Source organism: Strongylocentrotus purpuratus, unplaced genomic scaffold (genome assembly GCF_000002235.5).
Source record: "Strongylocentrotus purpuratus isolate Spur 01 unplaced genomic scaffold, Spur_5.0 spur5_scaffold_15, whole genome shotgun sequence".
NCBI lineage: Eukaryota > Metazoa > Echinodermata > Echinoidea > Camarodonta > Strongylocentrotidae > Strongylocentrotus > Strongylocentrotus purpuratus.
The window spans coordinates 29,805,863-29,826,657 of record NW_022145600.1 but is presented as its reverse complement, the minus strand read 5'-3'; the positions used below and the strand labels follow the sequence as shown (position 1 = coordinate 29,826,657).

Below are 20,795 nucleotides of genomic sequence, written 5' to 3'. Positions count from 1 at the left end.
TTTTGAACAGATGCAGAGAATAGCTGCATAAATGTTTCTCATCATTTCATTTCATTTATCATGCTGCTTTTCAATATATTATAGTTCAGTCTTTACAATGTTAAGTGATAAAGCTTGCATGACTTGTACACGATATGAAACTAAATTGCTCTACAATAATATCTCAATCGTTATATGACCAGACACCCTGGTTAATTAATGTTTATTAATCGGATTAGTATGAATTAAAGTCAAACCAAATATTGAGATATCAAGAGAATATAAAATTGTTCACTGAATGGCTTGAAATCGACCATAAATGTAGATTTTAAAGTAGTATTTGAAACGATTTATTTTTTCTTTCTTAAACACAATTATATCTCTTGTGTTATAATCGACTAGAGTTTGTAACTCCTATGTCTACTGAAGATATAAAGTTCACGTCAACCCTCCAGCCGAACGGGAAGTTCCAACGAGATTGAGACAGACAGAGAGAAAAACAGAATAAAATAAATATAATTTGCTTTCACGCTCTTGTTGTTTCCTTGGCCCATTTCTTTGTTCTCGTTGGGTGCCTGTGAAATGTCCTGGAAAGGGGTTTCTAATGCGGTGTCAATGTCCAAATCAACTTCGGGTTCGCTCGCTGTTGAAATGTACACGGCCCAATTGGCTTTGGCATCCTTGGAATGTCATATGTTGAACACACTGTACATGCACAGTCATCCGCTGCCTTATAGTATATGCATCAATGTATGACATTATACGACAAGCAATGGTACAGTTGTTATGTATGTAGTTTAACTGTCTAGTAATTACATGTATATAAGTAAGAACATAGACCTATTTGATTTATGGTAAAAACGTATTTTTCTTAGGTTTCAGTCCAACTTCAACGGTGCAGTAGTTTGGTATCTTAAAAGCCTTATGTATCATTTATACAGTCTCGATGATTGTATTTTCATTTCTGATTAATCATATCGACATCTAAATTAAATGTACAATGTATATGAAATATGGTATGAAATGGCAAGAAAGTGAGTAAAAGAGGCATAAATTATTAAGACGCAACAGAGAGAAAGAGGGGGGACAAGAAAGATAGATAGAAAGAAATATATATATATAGCGGAGAGGGAGAGGGATAACGAGTAGAAAAGGGAAAGGTAGGCATGATTAGAGAGAGAGAGAGAGAGAGAGAGAGACATAGGGGGAGGGGTAAAGAGAAGAACAGGGAAAGGTAGGCAAGATGAGAGAGGGAGAGAGAGAGAGGGAGAGGGATAAAGAGAAGAAAAGGGAAAAGTAGGCATGATGAGAAAGAGAGAGAGTGAGAGAGAGATGAAGAATTAAAACAATCTATAATGAAAATATGATGGAGAAGGTGCAGTATTCGTAATTTGCAGGTCAATTGTGATCAAATGATCAATGTAATTATTAATTTTGGTATTTATACGTACATGTATTTCATAGTTTGCTTTCACAAGTACTCAAATATAACACTCCCGTTCTCCCCCCCCCCCCTCTCTCTCTCTCTCTCTCTCTCACACACACACACACGCGCGCGCACACGCACACACATACACACACATAATTATACACACACACTCCCTCTCTCTCTCTCTCTCTCTCTCTCTCTCTCTTCTATCTCCTCCCCCTCTCCCTTTATTCCCCTCTCACTCATTCACTCACTCACTCTCTCTCTATATCTCTTTCTCTCTCTCTCTCTTCTCACCCTCTCACTCTCTCTCTCTCTCTCTCTCTCCCTCTTCTCCTACTCCCCTCTCACTCTATCTTTCTCTCTCTCTCTCTCTCTCTCCCTCTCTCCTCCTACTCCCTGATCTGCATGGAGGTACTTATGGGGAGGGGTGGATTTACACTGTAGCCCGGAAGGCTGTATTAACTTTCTATTTACCTCTTCTCATGAAATCTCCACGACTACAGATGGATCTAGAAATTTCGGAGAACATGTACCAACAAAAATTTATAGTCATATTCTAACAATAATTTCATGAAAAGAGGACAAAGAAGTTATCGAACTCTATTGGCAACAAAAGTGTACTTTATCAAATCAGATAACGGTATAACGGCAGTGACATGAAATGTCAGATGGGGAAGTGGGAATTTAACAAGATTATGAACAACTGATCTAGAAGTACTGAGCAAAGACTTTTGATTTAGCCAACTCCTTTGCAGATGGACACAACAAGTAGTAAACTTGAATAAAGCAATAATATGCTCCCTACTATGTCCAACTGTAGCAAGTTAGCCGAACTCTGTGTGTATATATATATAGCTCTGGTTCTCGGACTGAATCGGACAGTATACATGAACTGGTGAGGGCGCTCATTGTTGAGTACCAAAGATAGAAATCAAGCTCCTTATGAAATCCATACATGATTATTGTGTCTTTTCTTCTTCTTCTTCTTCTTCTTCTTCTTCTTCTTCTTCTTCTTCCTCTTCATCTTCTCCTTCCTCTTCTTTTTTCTTCTTCTTCTTCTTCTTCTTCTTTTTCTTCTTCTTCTTCTTCTCCTTCATCTTCTTTTTTCTTCTTCTCCTTCTCCTTCTTCTTCTCCTTCTTCTTGTTCTTCTTCTCCTTCTCCTTCTTCTTCTTCTCCTTCTTCTTCTTTTCCTTTTTCTTCTTCTACTACTTTTTAGGGTAATTTTAGTGATGTCGCGTATGCAGATCTTGGGCCCCAGTAGGTATCAAAGTATCTCATCTGTCTTTTTTTATAGAATACAAACCGTTCATTAAGAAAAAATAGTTTGTGAGAGCAGTGGTTATTTGCATTGCAGTACCGGGTGTCGCCTAAAAATTACGTATTGGGGGAAGAAAGGGTACATGTAAATCTTTTAAGAATGTCTCTATATTTTTGGGCGATTCCATGTGCAATCTTATTAATCGTATTTCCAAAATGATTCCCTAACTGCTAGGTTGTGTAGTATTATACGTCAAGTCAATGAATCACTATAATAGTGATTCGTTCACTTGATGCTCAATCCAAGGTTTGTGGTTCGAACCCCGGCCTGGTACTAACGTCCATTGGCAAGACATTTATGCACATTTGCCACTCTCCACCCAGGTCTGAATGAGTACATGGCAATTGTTAGGAACACGATCACAGCTACTTTCGAAAAATCGGCCTAAGGCAATATAAATGAATAGCCTTGTGCCTCACCTAGCGCAATGTGCTAACATGTTAATGAGGTATTATGCAATGCAAACATTATTTCCATGGGATGTACAACCGGGTATTGAAATTGCCTTTGATTTATTTTTCGAAAATAGTTGCGATAATGATGGTTTGGGATAATAATAATTGTAGGGCCGTCGTGAAGAATAGCACCGGAGCTGATGGGCTTCCCTCGGTAAACCTATGAATACTTCTAATGTAAAACAAAAAATGACAGCAGTGTTTCCTCGATCTGAAATCTGTCGGGGGGGGGGCAGATAAAATCACAAAGGATCCACTCGATAACCGAATGCAACTACCTGTTTATCAGTGCAGGACCCCCAATTACATCCTAATCTGAGACATTTGAGCACAATGATGTACCGCCGACTTATTATGATGCTCAACAATGGCATACAACTGTTTGTGGTACTTTCCTCACTTGCATGGCGAGATAGATCTGTCACGGTTCATCGATTATAGGTCTATACCAGGTATGTACGCAATCACCTTGAAGTATTGTAGAGGTAAAGACTGAAAGACAATTATGTCTAAAAATCCATATCATCAAACCTTCTTTACAGTAACAGTCGATCAACTGCTAAGAAAGAGCATGGGTGTGGAAGGCATTGTACCAAGTCATGCAACGTACCCTACGTCTAGACTCCTGCCTCGAAACATTTTATTCTTGTTGAAATAACAATCATACTAGGGGGCCTTTACATAATCAACATGCTGGATCTAGGTGCTAAATGAGTTTTCTGCTATATTCTTGAAAACAGTTCATCACGCTCATAATGTTACCAGGCTGTTCGTGTCATGTAAGCATGCATCTGCAACAGATCTCCGAAGTCGGAAGCGCTTAAACAAAGGAAGTGAAGAAGCCTTAAGAACGTAAAGTTTGAGACCCTTTTTTTTACCTGAACTGAAGTGGCATCGCCTTAAGCAAGTGGTTAGATCGTGGTCTGTACTGTGTATAGGCTCCACCGATGTGCGTCAACGTCTCGGAATACAATAAAGAACTATTTTTTGGCTTTAGCAGGGTCCCACGGAAGGGCAGTTTTGACATTTGTACAAAGCCGAGTTGGTATCCAGCCATTAACCTAGGCCTATTCCTGATTTTGTAATGCACTTTTCTACCTCGGATGTATGGTTTTTATATCTTGATTTAGAAAATAAATATCATACCATACCATACCTGGACATTACTCAATACGTCAACGGATAACTGCATTTTACTGGAGAGGAAGAGATTGGAATGGCATCAATCAAAATGAGCGTTTTGTGATTCACGTGTGTTATCACCATAAACGAGGAACAACAACTTTGCTGAAATTTTAATCTTTGTATTTTCACTCGAAGGTGGTAAAATGCAGACGTGATTCTCTTTATAAAGTGGGCAAAAATTATCTTTATTTTCAATTTGTGCAATTCAGCAGTGTTGTCGAGGAAGCCTAATCAGTTATTTCAAACATGATGCTACTTTAGGGGCCACCTGTGTAGAAAGACCACCTGTATACAGACTACAATATCCCCCGTGAACAGGGTTTTGCATTGAAACGGTGGGGGCTCTTGAAATAACCTTCTCATAAAGACCTCCTGCTTACAGAGACTACACGTTTTGTCTCCTTTGAGCGCTAGCGGTCTTTGTATACAGGTTTCGTCGCTGAGACATAAACCATAATAATGCCCACCTATGATAATTTCTACGCGTCCGTTGGAAAGTTCACTTCGGCTTTAGTGCCCATATAAAGAGGGAAGAGGTCGTATATCTTGCAATCCGATTGAGAGTTTCATTGCCCCTCTCAAACAATCAACATCCGGCTATAGTTACACAATGAGGACAGTTTAAAACAGAGTTTGGATCGAAAGAAAGTGACGTGATTCATGGCTCTATAGAAATGGTCATCTAAGCAACTTGTCGATATTGGCATGCTCAGGACATGCTTAGTCATAATGTGCCATTTAACCTCACGATGTGAATCTCCTAGCATTAGATTGATCAACTCCTCTCTGGCCTCATTCTCTCTCTCTCTCCATAACGGATTTGTAAATGGATTCGATTGATTACCTGCGACGAATATTAATCAATTGACGCCCATTCCTGGAAGCGGATATATTCATACACTGTAAATACAGCCTACGTTCCATCAAACTAATTATAATCTTAACACGGAAGGCAGGATTATGTAACAGGGTGGTTGTTGTCGGGCCAATGGATTCCATTAATGACCTATACCAATGCCACTTTTGACGCCATCGATACCAGAACGAATCTAGACTAATGAGATTGGGGGTCGTACTGAAAGGGAAGGTTCGACCAGTACTAATCTCTACGTACCCATTGTAACTTACAATTCTCCACCACTGCCAATGTTTGTGGAAATTCTTATAGGCAGATACCATTAGTCTGCGTCGGAAATGAATCATGGACAATTACTTCTTGCATAGCAACCCGTGCCGTCTGGACCAAGATATTGAGAAGTTGACGGAATGGTAAGATATTGATTAGATTATTGGCAAGTTCAAAGTGTTTTATTCCATACGTGTCCTGACAACTTGTAGACGTTAGGTATTTTGGCAAGTCCGTGGCATTTGATCATTTGGTGTCCCGTACGTTATCGAGTATCGTAGGATATTGATTGTAATCGACATATTCAGAGTATATTATCCCTTCATATTTTATCTACTACGAGCTAGAGCAAGGCTATCTAATTCATAGAACCAGGTATACGAAAATTGGATTGAATGGCATTGCAGTGGTTTGTTTATTAATAAGATTTTATTCCGGCCACATGCATGCCGAATGATATTATATAATTATTGAGGTAAACAAATAAATCGGATGAACTTAACATCAGGGAAAATGATACACGTAATGTTTGATGTTCACTTGTCATTTTCTATGATTCTTTAAAACGTATGAGACACCAAAATACCAAATAACTTTGGAGTTGTATATTCGTTGTAATCTCTGTAAACTATGTTTTAGTCGGGATATTTATATTTTCAACCCACATAATTAATGTCATCAAAATACCAGCCGATAGTGATATCAAGTCACATATATCACCTATGTCTGACTGGAATGATATAGTATTCCTTCCATATCGGACATGAGAAAACATGTCTCGTGCTATTTGCGGTCATATTTCAGAAAAACGGCTGAATTTCAAATTACCTCACTGAAAGTTTATTTAGGCTTTAACGAATATAATGTTGAATGAGTCATCTCATAACGACATGTAAAACCTCTATACGGGATGGCAAAAACGTAATTGTGTTCTCATGTTATCTCCTGCATAAAAATACACAATGGTTTAAGATAAAACTATGAAGCGTAGGTTGATGCATTTTGTGAAACCTAGCTTGCATTTCAACATTTTAAAGATACTATCAATGCGTAGTATCCTTGAACGAAGGAGTATTGGCCATTTAAAGGTAATTAATAATAATAAATAACCAAATATCATTAATTCTTGTACCCATATTCATATTATACAGCATTACCTATAACTGTTTTAAAACCTTTGATTTTGTAATGATTATTTCCATTTTTATTACCTGCCATGAACGATGTCCCTGTCATGATCCGTCATGTATGTTTCTTTTTTAGTTTTGTTTGTATATGTAAATCTCTTAACTACTGTTCGGGGAACTATGCCTCCACATTAGCCCTTACTTTTTAGTTCCCTATTTTCATTTTCTTATATATTGCAAATACTTATCATGGTATATACCTTTGTATTGTTTTTATTGAATACGAAAATTAATAGAATGAATTGAATAATAGGTAAGGAAGTTTTTATCGAACTCTCAACCCTTGGATTCAAGATTCAAGTGAATGAACCACTATACCACGACACTGCTATTAATTTGTGCCGGTTCTTGAGCTATAATAATCTTGGGCAATTATTTGATAGCATCTAACAAATGAAATCAGATTTGAATGTGTAAATGTCGAGTTTATCAATACAAAAAAGTGGAATGGAGTAGATTACATTGAACTGTTTGCCATGCAGATAATTATGTTCAGGTGTATACTATTCATTATTCATCTTTCTAATGTTTGACAAATGCAAGGTCGTACACAGAAGCAGCAGAATCTTCCTTGTTCCTTATAAAATCAGTCAGAAATTCATCTAAAATCTAGATGACACTTTTGCGTATTGGCACAATATTTCCTGGGCCTGAAATCTAATCTCATAATGTTGCGAACAACCGAGCAAAAATATTAACACTATTGCAAGTGACAATCTGATTTCATACATCAGAAAAGATATGGAAATAAAAACAGACCGCCTCTCTTCCTGAATATCAGATGGCGGTTGCCCGAATATGGAACGGCAGCAACCACACAGCCCCTGCCCCTCTACCCTGCATAAAAGTGCCTATCCTCCAGCATTAACTTAGAATTGTTTCATTCTACTTTCAGGGGGTTGGATACTAAATTATCGTTTCATCTGGGACGCCCATATATATTTTTTTTTTGCTGAAATTTGAACTAACAAATTTTGTTAACCCAGGGAAGGCTCATCATCAGCATCAACCATCAAAGCTGTTCCTTTTGAGGGTCCTACAGTTACTATTACCCTTAACATAATATTGCTACATGTAGGTACCCTCCAACCCAAAGGAAGTTAGTGCCGGGCTGGGATTCGAACCCTAATGGACTGAGATTCAAGTGAACTAGCACTTTACAACGTCCTGTCAAGTTGATCTAATACTTTGCCTAGAAAAGCTTCATTAATATGGCATACAATGATAACGCTTTCATAATGTCTTCCCTTTTTTTCATTGCAGTCTCTGAATCTTAAAGATGTGTGATATAACAACGTTTGTATAGTGACATCGATCAGCATCTCAAGATGGAGCTTTACACAGAAATGTCCTTGATATTTGAGAATTGTACCAACTGTACCGATAATGAGACTGACATCTATGATCTCTACCCTCACTCGCTCGTCATCGCAGCCATCTACCTCTTCACATCTATATTCGGTATCCTTGGAAACAGTCTCGTCGTCGTCGGCGTGATCGTCACTCCCAAACTGCAAACCCCTACCAATGTGTTGATAGTCAACCTGGCCATCGCTGACCTCCTGACCTGCATGATCCTTCCGTTCCAGATGTATGGTATCCTTAGTGATGGATATATGTTTCCGCGTATCTGCAGCTTCATAGGGGGTGTAATCTATGTAACATTTACCTGCAGCGCTGTCACTCTGGTTCTGATAGCCATAAACCGATGTTACGTCATTACCAAAAACATACGCACGCCAGTCGGTCTTAACACGCACAAGAAACAGATCTTCTTAGCTATTCTATCATGGATTCTAGCGTGTTTATACAACTACATCCCAATTTACGTTTTTAAATTCACCGAATACTCTTATTATCCTCCCTATAAACAATGCTTCACGAGTCCTACAGAAACGAGTGACTTTTATCATAACTTTCTGGCTTTACTAATCGGGAGTCATATCATCATCATGCTCGGCTGTTACATCAGGATTTTGGTGCATGTCCGACAGCAACGAAAGCTCTTCCATGTTTTCTTCGGGAGCAGTCGTAGCCAGAATGTTGAACGACAGCATCACATCAAACGACTCAGTCAAAGAGAGGTCAGGGTCACCAAGAACCTCTTCAGCATTGTCATTGCTTTCATCTGCTGTACTATCCCGACGGCTGTGGCCTTTGCGACACCTGGGGTACTCCTATCGGGGATATACACCACCGCCATCCTCTACTTCAACAACTGCATCAATCCTGTCGTCTACGCCTTCAGACATCCCGTCTTCAAGAAGTTCTTCAAGAGGCTCTTAATGCGCACCCTTCAGATCGTTCATTGCCCGAAAAAGATGGTGCCCGCGGAAGAGGCCCTAGGAAACGTTGCGCTTAGTAAAATGCCAGAAAGGAACGTCACTATGGCGTGTTTATATGCAATTAACGTCAGCCAGATTGTTGCTTTTGAAGGTGTCAAATGTGACTCCATGGAGGTGTTAAACACGTTATAAACTTATAAGATATCGGATGAATAATTATTTTAAAATGTATAACTAAAAATAATGTATTCATTGCTAATAATAATATACAAATGATGCATGCGCATGAGTTCATTATACGATCTATCCGCACTCGAGTTGAGGCTGTGTGTATCTATTGCACGAAGCCGTTAGGCCGAGTGCGATAGATACATACAGCATCAACGAGGGCGGGTAGATCGTTTAATGAACGAATGTAAACATGCATCATTTGTTTTATACAACGAAACTCCTAGATCCTTGTTATTTGACGTAAAAATAATTCATTCAAGATTGTTTTGTTACAGTATGGCTGACAAATAAATCTCAAGTTTAGGGCTTAATTTAGTGAGCACACATAGATATAGAAAGCGCACTTACCTCTATACCCATTTACGCATAGTGCTGCGCAAGAATAGGCCTATGCACACACAGTATTAAGCGCTAACCTCTACGCGCACTACTGCGCATCATGTACATGCGCTAAAAAAGCGTGCAATAGTACTGGAAACTATTGCACACTTTTTCATGAAAAAGCGTGCAATAGGCTCAGTAAATGAATCACACGTGACCGCGCATGACCAATCATTTGATTAGGATCTGGGAGAGAGTTGTATAAAGTAATGTATGCTTGCCAACTCATTTTAAGTATCAACATACATGTATTATAGAAATGAAGAATTTATGAATGCATGTATTATAGAAATGAAGGATTTATGAAAACATGTATTATAGAAATGAAGGATTTATGAATACATGTATTATAGAAATGAAGGATTTTTGAATACAGGTATTATAGAAATGAAGGATTTATAAAAACATGTATTATAGAAATGAAGGATTTATGAATACATGTATTTTAGAAATAAAGGATTTTTGAATACAGGTATTATCGAAATGAAGGATTTATGAATGCATGTATTATAGAAATGAAGGATTTATGAAAACATGTATTATAGAAATGAAGGATTTATGAATACAGGTATTATAGAAATAAAGGATTTTTGAATACAGGTATTATAGAAATGAAGGATTTATGAATGCATGTATTATAGAAATGAAGGATTTATGAATACAGGTATTATAGAAATGAAGGATTTATGAATAGAGTACACAAATTAATATCGATTATCGACTTTATACATTCGCATTCCAGTCCTCTCCTGCTTTGTATATCTATGCCTACATGATTACGATCCCGTATTACTACTACTGCATCATTTACTCATTTTACATGTTTTAGAACCGACGATCGCAAAGACTTTCGAAAAACCAAATCAAGGGCAATTTCAGTATCCTATTGTATATCCCATAGAAATTATGTTCAGATTACGTTATACATCATTTTATTGTTCTCACAGTTATATGTAATGGACAATACTATTGATACAGCCTTGTGTTGATTTTTCGAAACTACTTGTGAAGTTGCGATCGCATTTTTTAAATCATTCTCAAAATATCACTAAGACTGGGCTCACCACTCTTGATTTCCTGTATCGAACCTAGAGCAAACAAATTGTTGTTTTATCACAGAACCGTTGAAACCAATCGTAAAGGACAGAAGAAGTTTACGGTTAAATATATCATTCGAAAAAGGCTTTCCTACAGAAAAACTGCAGTGTCGAAAACAGAAGGGCCTAAGCAAGAACAAAGCATAACACTTTCATGTAACTTAATAGAATGGCCAATCAGCCGGAAATATTGGTTTTTAAAACAAGACAGAATATGACGCACCCAACGGCCCGAATTCACAAAGGAGGTTTGTCGACAAACCTTGGTTTTCGTACGTCATATGACGCGTTTTACGCGTTTTTTACAAACCTGGTTTGTAAAGAACAAAAGGAGGTTTGGCGAAACAAAAGGAGGTTTGAGCTCAAACCTTGGTCTGAGCTCAAACCTTGCTTTGTGAATTCGGGCCATTGGGTTTACTTTAGAAGAGAAAATGGCCATACTTGCTATAAAATCATCATTGTCTTCACCCAACATAATGACACATGAAGTCTGAATAAGTAGGCCTAATTTGCAGGACTCCCACCCACCCCACCCCCTTTCCTTCTCTCTCTCTCTCTCTCTCTCTCTCTCTCTCTCTCTCTCTCTCATCTCTCAATGGAAAGAGGAGTAACCCCAGTCCCCCATCCCCTGCCAGCCCTCTCCTACCACTCCTCAATCACTGCACCTGTTTTACATGTGAATGAAGCATCGTCAAGCAACAGGGTTCAGGGAACGCTCAAAAGATAGATGTGCACCAAATGTCACTATATCTCTTTTATATTGAGTTATAATGTGATCACACACCGCGCTGTCCAGTCGTTTGTGTTGAAAGGTAACAATTAAAACCACTGATTTAATAAAGGGGCACTCGCAGTAATCATACTAGTAATATAACGCACTTATACTGCCCCATCTATCTAGAAAAACTATTCCGAAGCGCATTATTAGATTAAGAAAAGACAGAGAAGAAATACAAAAAGTACACATTTTTGCTGAATTACAACGAAGTACTGTATTCTTGTTAGTTTCCATAATGTTCAGTTGCATGCTAGTAATTTGAAATAAGTATCGTGAATGTAATCGATCAAGTTTGAATATATATGTAGTAATAAAACTTCTTAATCCATGATACCAAACCTTGTTGCACAAACGAGATTATTTCTTTTCTATTTTTTTGCAACTTCGAATAATTATCACAAATGTTAATCATGTTATATAGAATATACATCATGTTATATGATATATAGAATCAGCTTTCGTAGTCGACAAACGGTTTGAAACCTAACGACGTGCCCTTTAATTTCAGAAATATTTTGTGATGGAAAAGAATAGTGGGTGCGCCCCTTACGTTCTATCCCATACTTAAAGATAAACTTTAGTACTGGTAATGCGATTGCATTGTGAAAGAAAAGGTGTGGAAAGGATCAGAAACAGTTGATCATGTAGCATGTAAGTATTGGTGTGCACTGCAAGATTCTGGAGTCATCAAAATCATAATAAATTTGACCGAGTCTTGGTAAAGTAACAAGCACTAACATAGAAAGCTATATATGGGACAACACACATGGTGTCGGGGCTAGTACGTACTACCTTGATTTCCTTGTCTTTCTATGCTCATTACTCAGCCAGTATACATTTTCTTCCAAAATTGTTTGGCACATGTCATTTATTTGTAATCTTGAACATTCAGTGTAAGTTTCGTTTGATTCTGTGAGAATTTTTTTTTTTTTTTTTTACCAGTACTGGAGTTTATCTTTAACCTATACAATCAGTGATCATAAAAAAAGTAAAAACCAACCTGGAATGAAATTATTACAAATAATTTCATTCCAGGTATGTTTCCTTTAGATTGATCCTTGCCGAACTCCACCCCCTCCCCCCACCAATTTTGTTTGGTCGCCTCGAAACCCATCGGGCGAAAACCACATTTGGCCAGAAATGTGGTTTTCTTACTTCTGTTTACCCTCGTTAACATATACGTACATATTTGTGTGGTTTCCAGGCAAGGTCACTCTTTTGTCTCTCTCAGAGCTCTCTCCTTCTCTATCTCTCTTACACGTCAACATTGCCAATCAGACCATGTCTCTCATACCAATGATCTACTTTAAGCACACTATTAAGTTAATTTACCCCCCCCCCCCCCCCCCCCGTTGCCCACTATGTCATTAGCGGACTAATATACAATAATGAGTCTTGCAGGAATTTCCATCTTGAAAAGAATGTCAAAAGGACGTCTGGTTTCGCTGATTGTTTGCTTTTTGTGTTTGGAACAGTAAACATCTCAAATTTCCCGTAAAAAAACTACAGGCGCACCCACCCACACATTCTCCTTTTGCTTTTCCGCAATTTTTTTTGTTTTTTTGTTTAAATATTAGAAAATTACAAATAATTCTTCAAAATATAATCTTTTTCATGATAATAACATGATTCGATTAACTAAATACATGTACGATTCACAAATTACGATCGATTTTTTTTTTGGGGGGGGGGAATGAAATCAGTCATAATATGAAACAAATTATGACCCATTCCCTTACTACCCAACGCCAAACTAAACACCCCATTATTGTGTTATGAAACTGATTGTTTGTGTAGTATTTTTTGTTTTGTTCTTCTTCTTCTTAATTTATATTGTGTGAACGACATCAGTTTACTCATGGAACCTGGATTTTTTTTTTAAACACAAAGAGAGAGAGAGAGAGAGAGAGAGAGAGGGAGAGGGAGAGAGAGAGAGAGAAACGAATAACTTTGCCTGGAAACCACACAAATCTATGACCGACCCCATTAGTTATACCATTGTGTGCGGACTGGCACACTCTTTATCACGTCACAGTATCGTAGGTGAATAGGATATTGCATAGGGCTGGGCTTTTAACAAGGGTAACAGAAGAAAGAAAAACACATTTGAAAGAAACATTCTGAATGGAAAACGTACCTCGATTGAAAATGTTTGTAATGATGTTCACGCAGGCAGGCTTTACATTAAAACCCCAAAAAAAATTATGAACACTGATTGTACCCCGGGGAGCGTGGGTGGGTGATTAGATGCTCAAAATGCGTTTGTCGAATGAATTCTTTAGAGTAAAATTACAATGGAAATGTATTTGAAGTGTAAGCATGTCCAAATTTGGGTATTACTTCTTTCCTCTTTGATACAAACATTCTTCGCCAAAATACACAGACAGACATATAAATGAAGTAGAAATGGAAGCAATATTGTGGCTTCTGTTTATGAAACTTAATTGTACCTGATATTCAGGTCCACCATCGTTAGCAAGATTTCACATATATGATAATGTAATGCAGGAAATATGTGAAAACCCTCAAACCTTAATTCATGCATTTAGCTATGGCATGCTATATACTTGAGCCTAAGAGGCTTTTAACCGTTAAAGGTAAAGACCAGTTATGGTCATGCGATTGCATTGTGAAAGAAACGTTGTGGAATCGATCAGAAAAGGTTAATCATCTAGCATCTAGCATCTGCAAGGTTCTGGAATCATCAAAATGATAAGAAATTTGGCCCATTCTTCATAAAGTTACAACACTATACACAGAAAGATGTATACGGGACTACCCTATATCTCTCACAGACCATGAGAGAAACAAATTTACCAACTATATGAATTAGTAGGCGGTTTCCCGGCAAATTTTGTATCATCATGTATTAGTCAAAACATATTCTTTCACATGATTGGTAATGAGAGCTTCCATTTCATTTTTTGAAATTGGGGCTTTTTTTAATACTGGTCTTTACCTTAAAGCTGTTGTTGTTGTTTTTATTTCCGAAATCAGATAAAAATATTATATGATGAAAAATGTGATTTATTCATAATATAGGGGTTATCAAAACAAATCATTTTTATCCAAACTAATCATATTTCAAAGTTTTTGTTAACACCATAAAGCTGTCCATTGAAACACATTTTCTTGATTAAACAGTTAATATAATGTTGTCGTGCCACACACAGAAAAGAAATGATCAGATAATGTGATGGGTGAGTCACTTTCTGTTTGGGAACAGACTAAGGTTTCTACTTGTTGAGCGGAATCCCCAGGCCGGTTTTATCACAATATGGTATTATAATGCATCACAATACACAGCAGGATCTATACATCATTGAGCGAGAGATATGTATTCTTTTGTTCGGTTGGTGAGCTAGATCTAGTAATGTGTTTTCCTCTGGTTTCGTTTTTGGACCACAAGATCTAAGGTTGACTAACCCTTGCATCAGGTACCTGCTCAATGCCATGACACCAGACGGTGAAATACAGACTCCCGCAGCCGTTGTCTTTCATTTCATACGGGTTTATCCGTCATTTCTACTTGAAAATATGACAAAACGGAGCACATTAAATTTTGTGCAAAGGGAATCTGCACTGAATTGATTTTAACTCGTTATATTCGACACACTGCATGTTTTGGCATCTGTTAAACCGGATCCATGTGCCAGAAACAAATTTTCCTCTTATCCCGCGAAAGAGGCATTGTAAACGCCTTATAACACGTTCTTGAAGAGACTTCTTCTGTCACTTGTTGCCCGTTACTTTTATTTGAACTGTGTAAGATTAGTGTGAATCCTTTTAGCTCGGCTATAATTCGATAAATGTTTCTGAGGAGAGGACTCGACGCCTCATTCGACGACTCATTTCGCATTTAGCAGAATCTAGGCAAACAGTGAGTATAAGATATTATTTGTGACTCGTTAACGCTACATTTTGTTGATACAAGCAAATGCCACTATATATCGGAATAGAGTTACACAATCCATGTATATCGCAAAGGCCCTAATCCTTAGTAGGCATCATGAACAAAATGTGACGAAGGAGAATTGGCCATTTAAAGGTAATTTCCTAAAAGTTGGTGGTTAGAGGTATATGTATTTGGGGGGTATTCTGTTCAATTCCAGGCATTTTGCACATCCGCATCGAACATAATAGATACCTAGATATAATTTCACAGGTCACAAGTTTTGCCAGAAATTTGCAGAGAATTGATAATGAGATTTACGTTCCTGTTGGTTGCCCAATATGAACGATTTTTTGTGTGGAAATTCTGGCTGAATTGTACAGTATTTAGTTTCATTTCAAAACGAGGCTGCTTTTTTTTAATTATTTTAATTATTGTTTTAATTATTTTTAATGCTGTATATTGTTCACATCTTACTGGTATGTATTAATTCTGGGAAAGTATTTCATTCGTTACCGGACAACCTGTAAACGTTTTAGGTATTTGGACAAATCCATGGTATTTGATCATTTTGTGTCACCAACGTTACCGAGTATCGTGGGATATTAATTGTAATCGACATATTCAGAGTATAATTTCCCTTCAAATTTGAATTTTGAAGTTTGAAGTTTATTTATTCCATACTTACATAAAAAAAAACAATTTAAATTCTCTTTTTGGGGGATACAAGGTAATACAATGTAACATGTGGGGAGCCTTATTAAAAAGCATAGCTTGTATGTATCTGATCCGAGCTAGTGTAAGGCTATCTACTTCATAGAACCAGGTATAAGACAATTGGATTGAATGGCATTGAAGTGGTTTATTAATAAGATTCTATTCCGGGCACATGCCGAATATATGATATTATACATTCATAATTGAGGTGAAAACATAAGACAAGACAAATAAATTATATATATATATATTTATACTTAAAGGTAATACAAAGTTTTGGTATGGGGTCATGAATTTGGTTCAAATGAACATATTGGAAGCATATACGATCCAACAATATCCAGTGATCGTTGTCGCGGTCGAAATCGACTCTAAAGTTATGAAATTGTAAATAATAAACACTTTATGTTGAATAGCTCCCTCTCAAGGTCAAGATATCAATTAAGCTATAAAACAATGTTCATTGACTAAAATCGACCGATAAGCTATTCTCGTTCAGAAATTATATACCTAAACTACATACTCTGAGATTTTCATGGTCGCAGCTACCATTGTACGACCGTAGGAGCTATTTGAAAATTATCAAAATTTACCGGGAGCACCGGTTAATCTTTATATTCAATGCTTCTCGAAAGCAGAAGTGTTTTAGGGGCTAAAATTTCTGATGAATTTAATACATCCACAGGGGCATCCAAATATATCACAATTGTAAAGAATCACTATCCACCCATTTTTCAAAATTTCCCAAAACTTTGTAATACCTTTAATATGGACGGTAACCTACTAGACAAAATAATTTGGATTTACCCATTCTGATAATTGTCTTACGATATAAGTTGATAACGTTACTTGAGCATAGGTCGGATGAACTTTAAGGCCCACTGCACTACTTGTAGCTACTTGCACCCTCTATATAGAAAACAATGCCTAATCATTGGTCTCCATGATCCTTTTTTTCTTATGTTAATTGAGAGCTGAGTTGATGAGATAATCACCTGTCCAGTGACCTTGCAGTGTGGTCTAATCCCTCCGATAAACTCGTACAGATAAGCTTAGCATCAGGGCATAAGGTACATGTAATATGTTTGATGTTCACTTGTCATCTTCTATGATCCTTTATAACGTATATAGGACACCAAGAAACCAAATAACTGAAAAGTTCTGGCAAAACTTGTGACTTGTGAAATTATATCTGAGTATCTATTATGTTTGATGCGGATATGCATTTAATTTGCATGGAATCGAACAGAATATCCCTCGAATACAAGGTACCTGCAAGGGAAATTACCCCCAAATATATGTATACCTCTAACTTTTATGGAATTACCTTTAGTTGGCCAATACCCCTTTGGAAGTGCCCACACAGTAACTATTTATTTATTTATTTATTTAATTTGTTTTATTTACCCAGGGTAACCCCATCAGTGAGTAAAACACTGTACACTGTAAACTCTGTACATGCTCTATGTTTTAATCGGGATATTTATATTTTTCGACCCACATAATTTACTGTTATCTAAATACCAACCGATAGTGATATCAAGTCACATAATTATATCACCTAGCTATGTCTGACTGGAATGATATAGTATTCCTTCCATATCGGACATGAGAAAACATGGTTCGTGCTGTTTGCGGTCATATTTCAGAAAAATGGCTGAATTTCAAATGACCTCACTGAAAGTTTATTTAGCCTTTAACGAATATATAGGATATCTTAAAACGACATATAAAAGTAAAACCTATATGCAGGATGGCAAAAAACGAGATTGTGTTCTTATATTATCTCTTTCATAAAAATACACAATGATTCAAGAGAAAACCCTAAAGTGTTCGTTGATGCATTTTGTGAAACCTAGCTTGCATTTTCAACTTTTCAAAGAAATTAACTGTGCGTAGTATTCTTGAACAAAGGGGTATTGGCCAACTAAAGGTAATTCCATAAAAGTTAGAGGTATACATATATTTGGGGGTAAGTTCCCTTGCAGGTACCTTGTATTCGAGGGATATTCTGTTCGATTCCATGCATATTAAATGCATATATATCCGCATCAAACATAATAGATACTCAGATATAATTTCACAGGTCACAAGTTTTGCCATAACTTTTCAGAGAATTGATAAATGAGAATCAAGTTCTTGTTGGTTGCCCAATATGAACGAATTTTATTGAAATATTGGCTAAATTCGTCGCCCTCATCACAAAGGAAATTCGCTCTTACAAAAGCAGTTATGTTTAGCCCAGAACCATGTTTCCATGAAAATTGAATTTTTTGTAGTTTCATATGCTGCATACTGCATTCTTAAAAAGTGTTGTTTTTTTTGTCAATGAACACAACGTCACTTTTCACGAAGTGACTGTCCTTCATGTTCTTATGGTCGCGCATGTACTAAAAATATCCACACGCACAAAAATAACACTGTCATTATAACAATTAATTTGAATACATAGAAATAAATGGGTAATTTGTACTCTCATTCCTTCATTCATTCATTGGAGCCTTTGCCAATTTTGTTCAAACACGTTTATATCTCTTCGTATATCTTTCAATGTGTATTGATTTTTTATTATGTATTAAGTACTGAATAAATAAATGAAATGAAAAGAAATATTAAAAACAAATTACTTTCCGTGACCTACAAATTTAAGCTATCTTTTTATTATGAAGCTTGAAATGAACAATATAAAGTATGGCTATAACGAACATAGAATACTATGTTTAGAACAAATCAATAGGACACATTATAGTATTCTAATAATCGATGTTTTGCGAGGAAAAGAATGAAACCCCACCCGTGTCTACCCGTTTGTGAAGCCGGATATATTCTCAAATTCGCACACTTCGCAATTTGTCGAGCCAATTCGGAGGAAAGATCGTATGCGGGTAGTTTGTTGATGGATGGCTGGCGCCGCGGTAAAGGAAGATTTTTTTGTGTAGGATCGTCTATATATATCTCAAGGGTTCTCAAACATTGTCCTTGGCGGTCCAGATGTGATTTTCATGAAAGATAAAAGGTCCGAAACAATGGGAAAATTTATTTTATTTAACCAATTATTTCCGTAGATAATGCTGTCATAATGTCTTCCCTTTTTTCATTGCAGTCTCTGAATCTTTAAGAGGTGTGATATAACAACGCTTGGATAGTGACATCGATCAGCATCTCAAAATGGAGCTTCACACAGAAATGTCCTCGATATTTGACAATAATTGTACCAACTGTACCGATAATGAGACTGATATCTATGATATCTACCCTCACTCGATCGTCATCGCAGCCATCTACCTCTTCACGTCTATATTTGGTATCCTCGGAAACAGTCTCGTCGTCGTCGGCGTGATCGTCACTCCTAAACTGCAAACCCCGACCAATGTGTTGGTAGTCAACCTGGCCATCGCTGACCTCCTGACCTGCATGGTTCTTCCGTTCCAGATGTATGGTATCCTTAAGGATGGAAATACATTTATGCGTGCATGCGGCTTCGTAGGGGCTGTGACCTATGTGACATTTACCTGTAGTGCTGTCACTCTGGTTCTGATAGCCATAAACCGATGTTACGTCATCACCAAAAACATACACACACCAGTCGGTCTTAACACGCACAAGAAACAGCAGCTCTTCTTGGCTATTCTATCATGGATTCTAGCGTGTTTATATAACTACATCCCAATTTACGTTTTTAAATTAACCGAATACGCTTATTATCCTCCCTATAAACAATGCTTCACGAGTCTTACAGAAACGAGTGACTTTTATCATTACTTCCTGGCTGTACTAATCGGGAGTCATATCCTCATCGTGCTCGGCTGTTACATCAAGATTTTGGTGCATGTCCGACAGCAACGAAAGCTCCTCCTTTGCTTCGGGAGCAGTCGTAGCCAAGTTGAACTACAGCAGCACATCAAGCGACTCAGTCAACGAGAGGTCAGTGTCACCAAGAACCTCTTCAGCGTTGTCATCGCTTTCATCTGCTGTACCGTCCCGACGGCTGTGACCTTTGCGATACCTGGGGTACGACTAGCGGGGATATACACCACCGCCATCCTCTTCTTCAACAACTGCATCAATCCTGTCTTCTACGCCTTCAGACACCCCGTCTTCAAGAAGTTCTTCAAGAGGCTCTTTGTGCGCACACTTCAGATCGTTCATTGCCCGAGGAAGATTGTACCCACGGAAGAGGCCAAAGGAAATGATACGCTTAGTAAAACCAGTGAGAGTGTAATTAATGGAGATACCGTCCAAGAGGCAACTTAAAAGTCATTCGTAGCACCGCGCGTCTTTTGTTTCCCCTACCGTAATTGATGACTGGAGAGGGTTTCATTTCTTGTTAATCCTGAATATATTTCCCTCGGTAAATTCTTTCGAGACGGTATCTCCATCCATTACACTCTCCCTGGTAAAACACCAGATAGGAACGTCATTATGGCGTGTTTATATTTTTAACGTCACCCAGATTTTTGCTTTTGAAGGTTAAATTATATTTCGTATTATTATTCCGTATTACTACTACTGCTGCATCATTTTCTAATTTTACATGTTTTAGAATAGACTATCGCAAAGAATTTCAGTACCCTATTGTATATATATCCAATAGAAATCATATTCAGATCACGTTAATCATCATTGTAATGTTCTCACAGTTAAATGTCATGGACGAGACTATTGAAACAACCTTGTGTTGTTTTTTCGCAAATCCTTATGATCGTATTTCTTTAATCATTCTCAAAATAT

General features: G+C 37.3%; 2 protein-coding genes across 2 annotated transcripts; both read left to right on the top strand.

Moving 5' to 3' along the window:
* The first annotated feature begins 3,679 nt into the window (after positions 1-3,679).
* Positions 3,680-11,788, top strand: LOC115918657 (C-C chemokine receptor type 8-like). Its single transcript, XM_030986144.1, has 2 exons — positions 3,680-5,639; positions 7,947-11,788. The coding sequence occupies exon 2, from the start codon at positions 8,012-8,014 to the stop codon at positions 9,158-9,160; it is 1,149 nt and encodes a 382-aa protein (XP_030842004.1). The 5' UTR covers positions 3,680-5,639; positions 7,947-8,011; the 3' UTR covers positions 9,161-11,788.
* Positions 11,789-19,232: 7,444 nt separating this feature from the next.
* LOC115924177 (nociceptin receptor-like) lies at positions 19,233-20,318 on the top strand. The gene has a single exon (XM_030986045.1). It carries the CDS (start codon positions 19,233-19,235, stop codon positions 20,316-20,318), a length of 1,086 nt encoding a protein of 361 aa, XP_030841905.1.
* Positions 20,319-20,795: the final 477 nt, after the last annotated feature.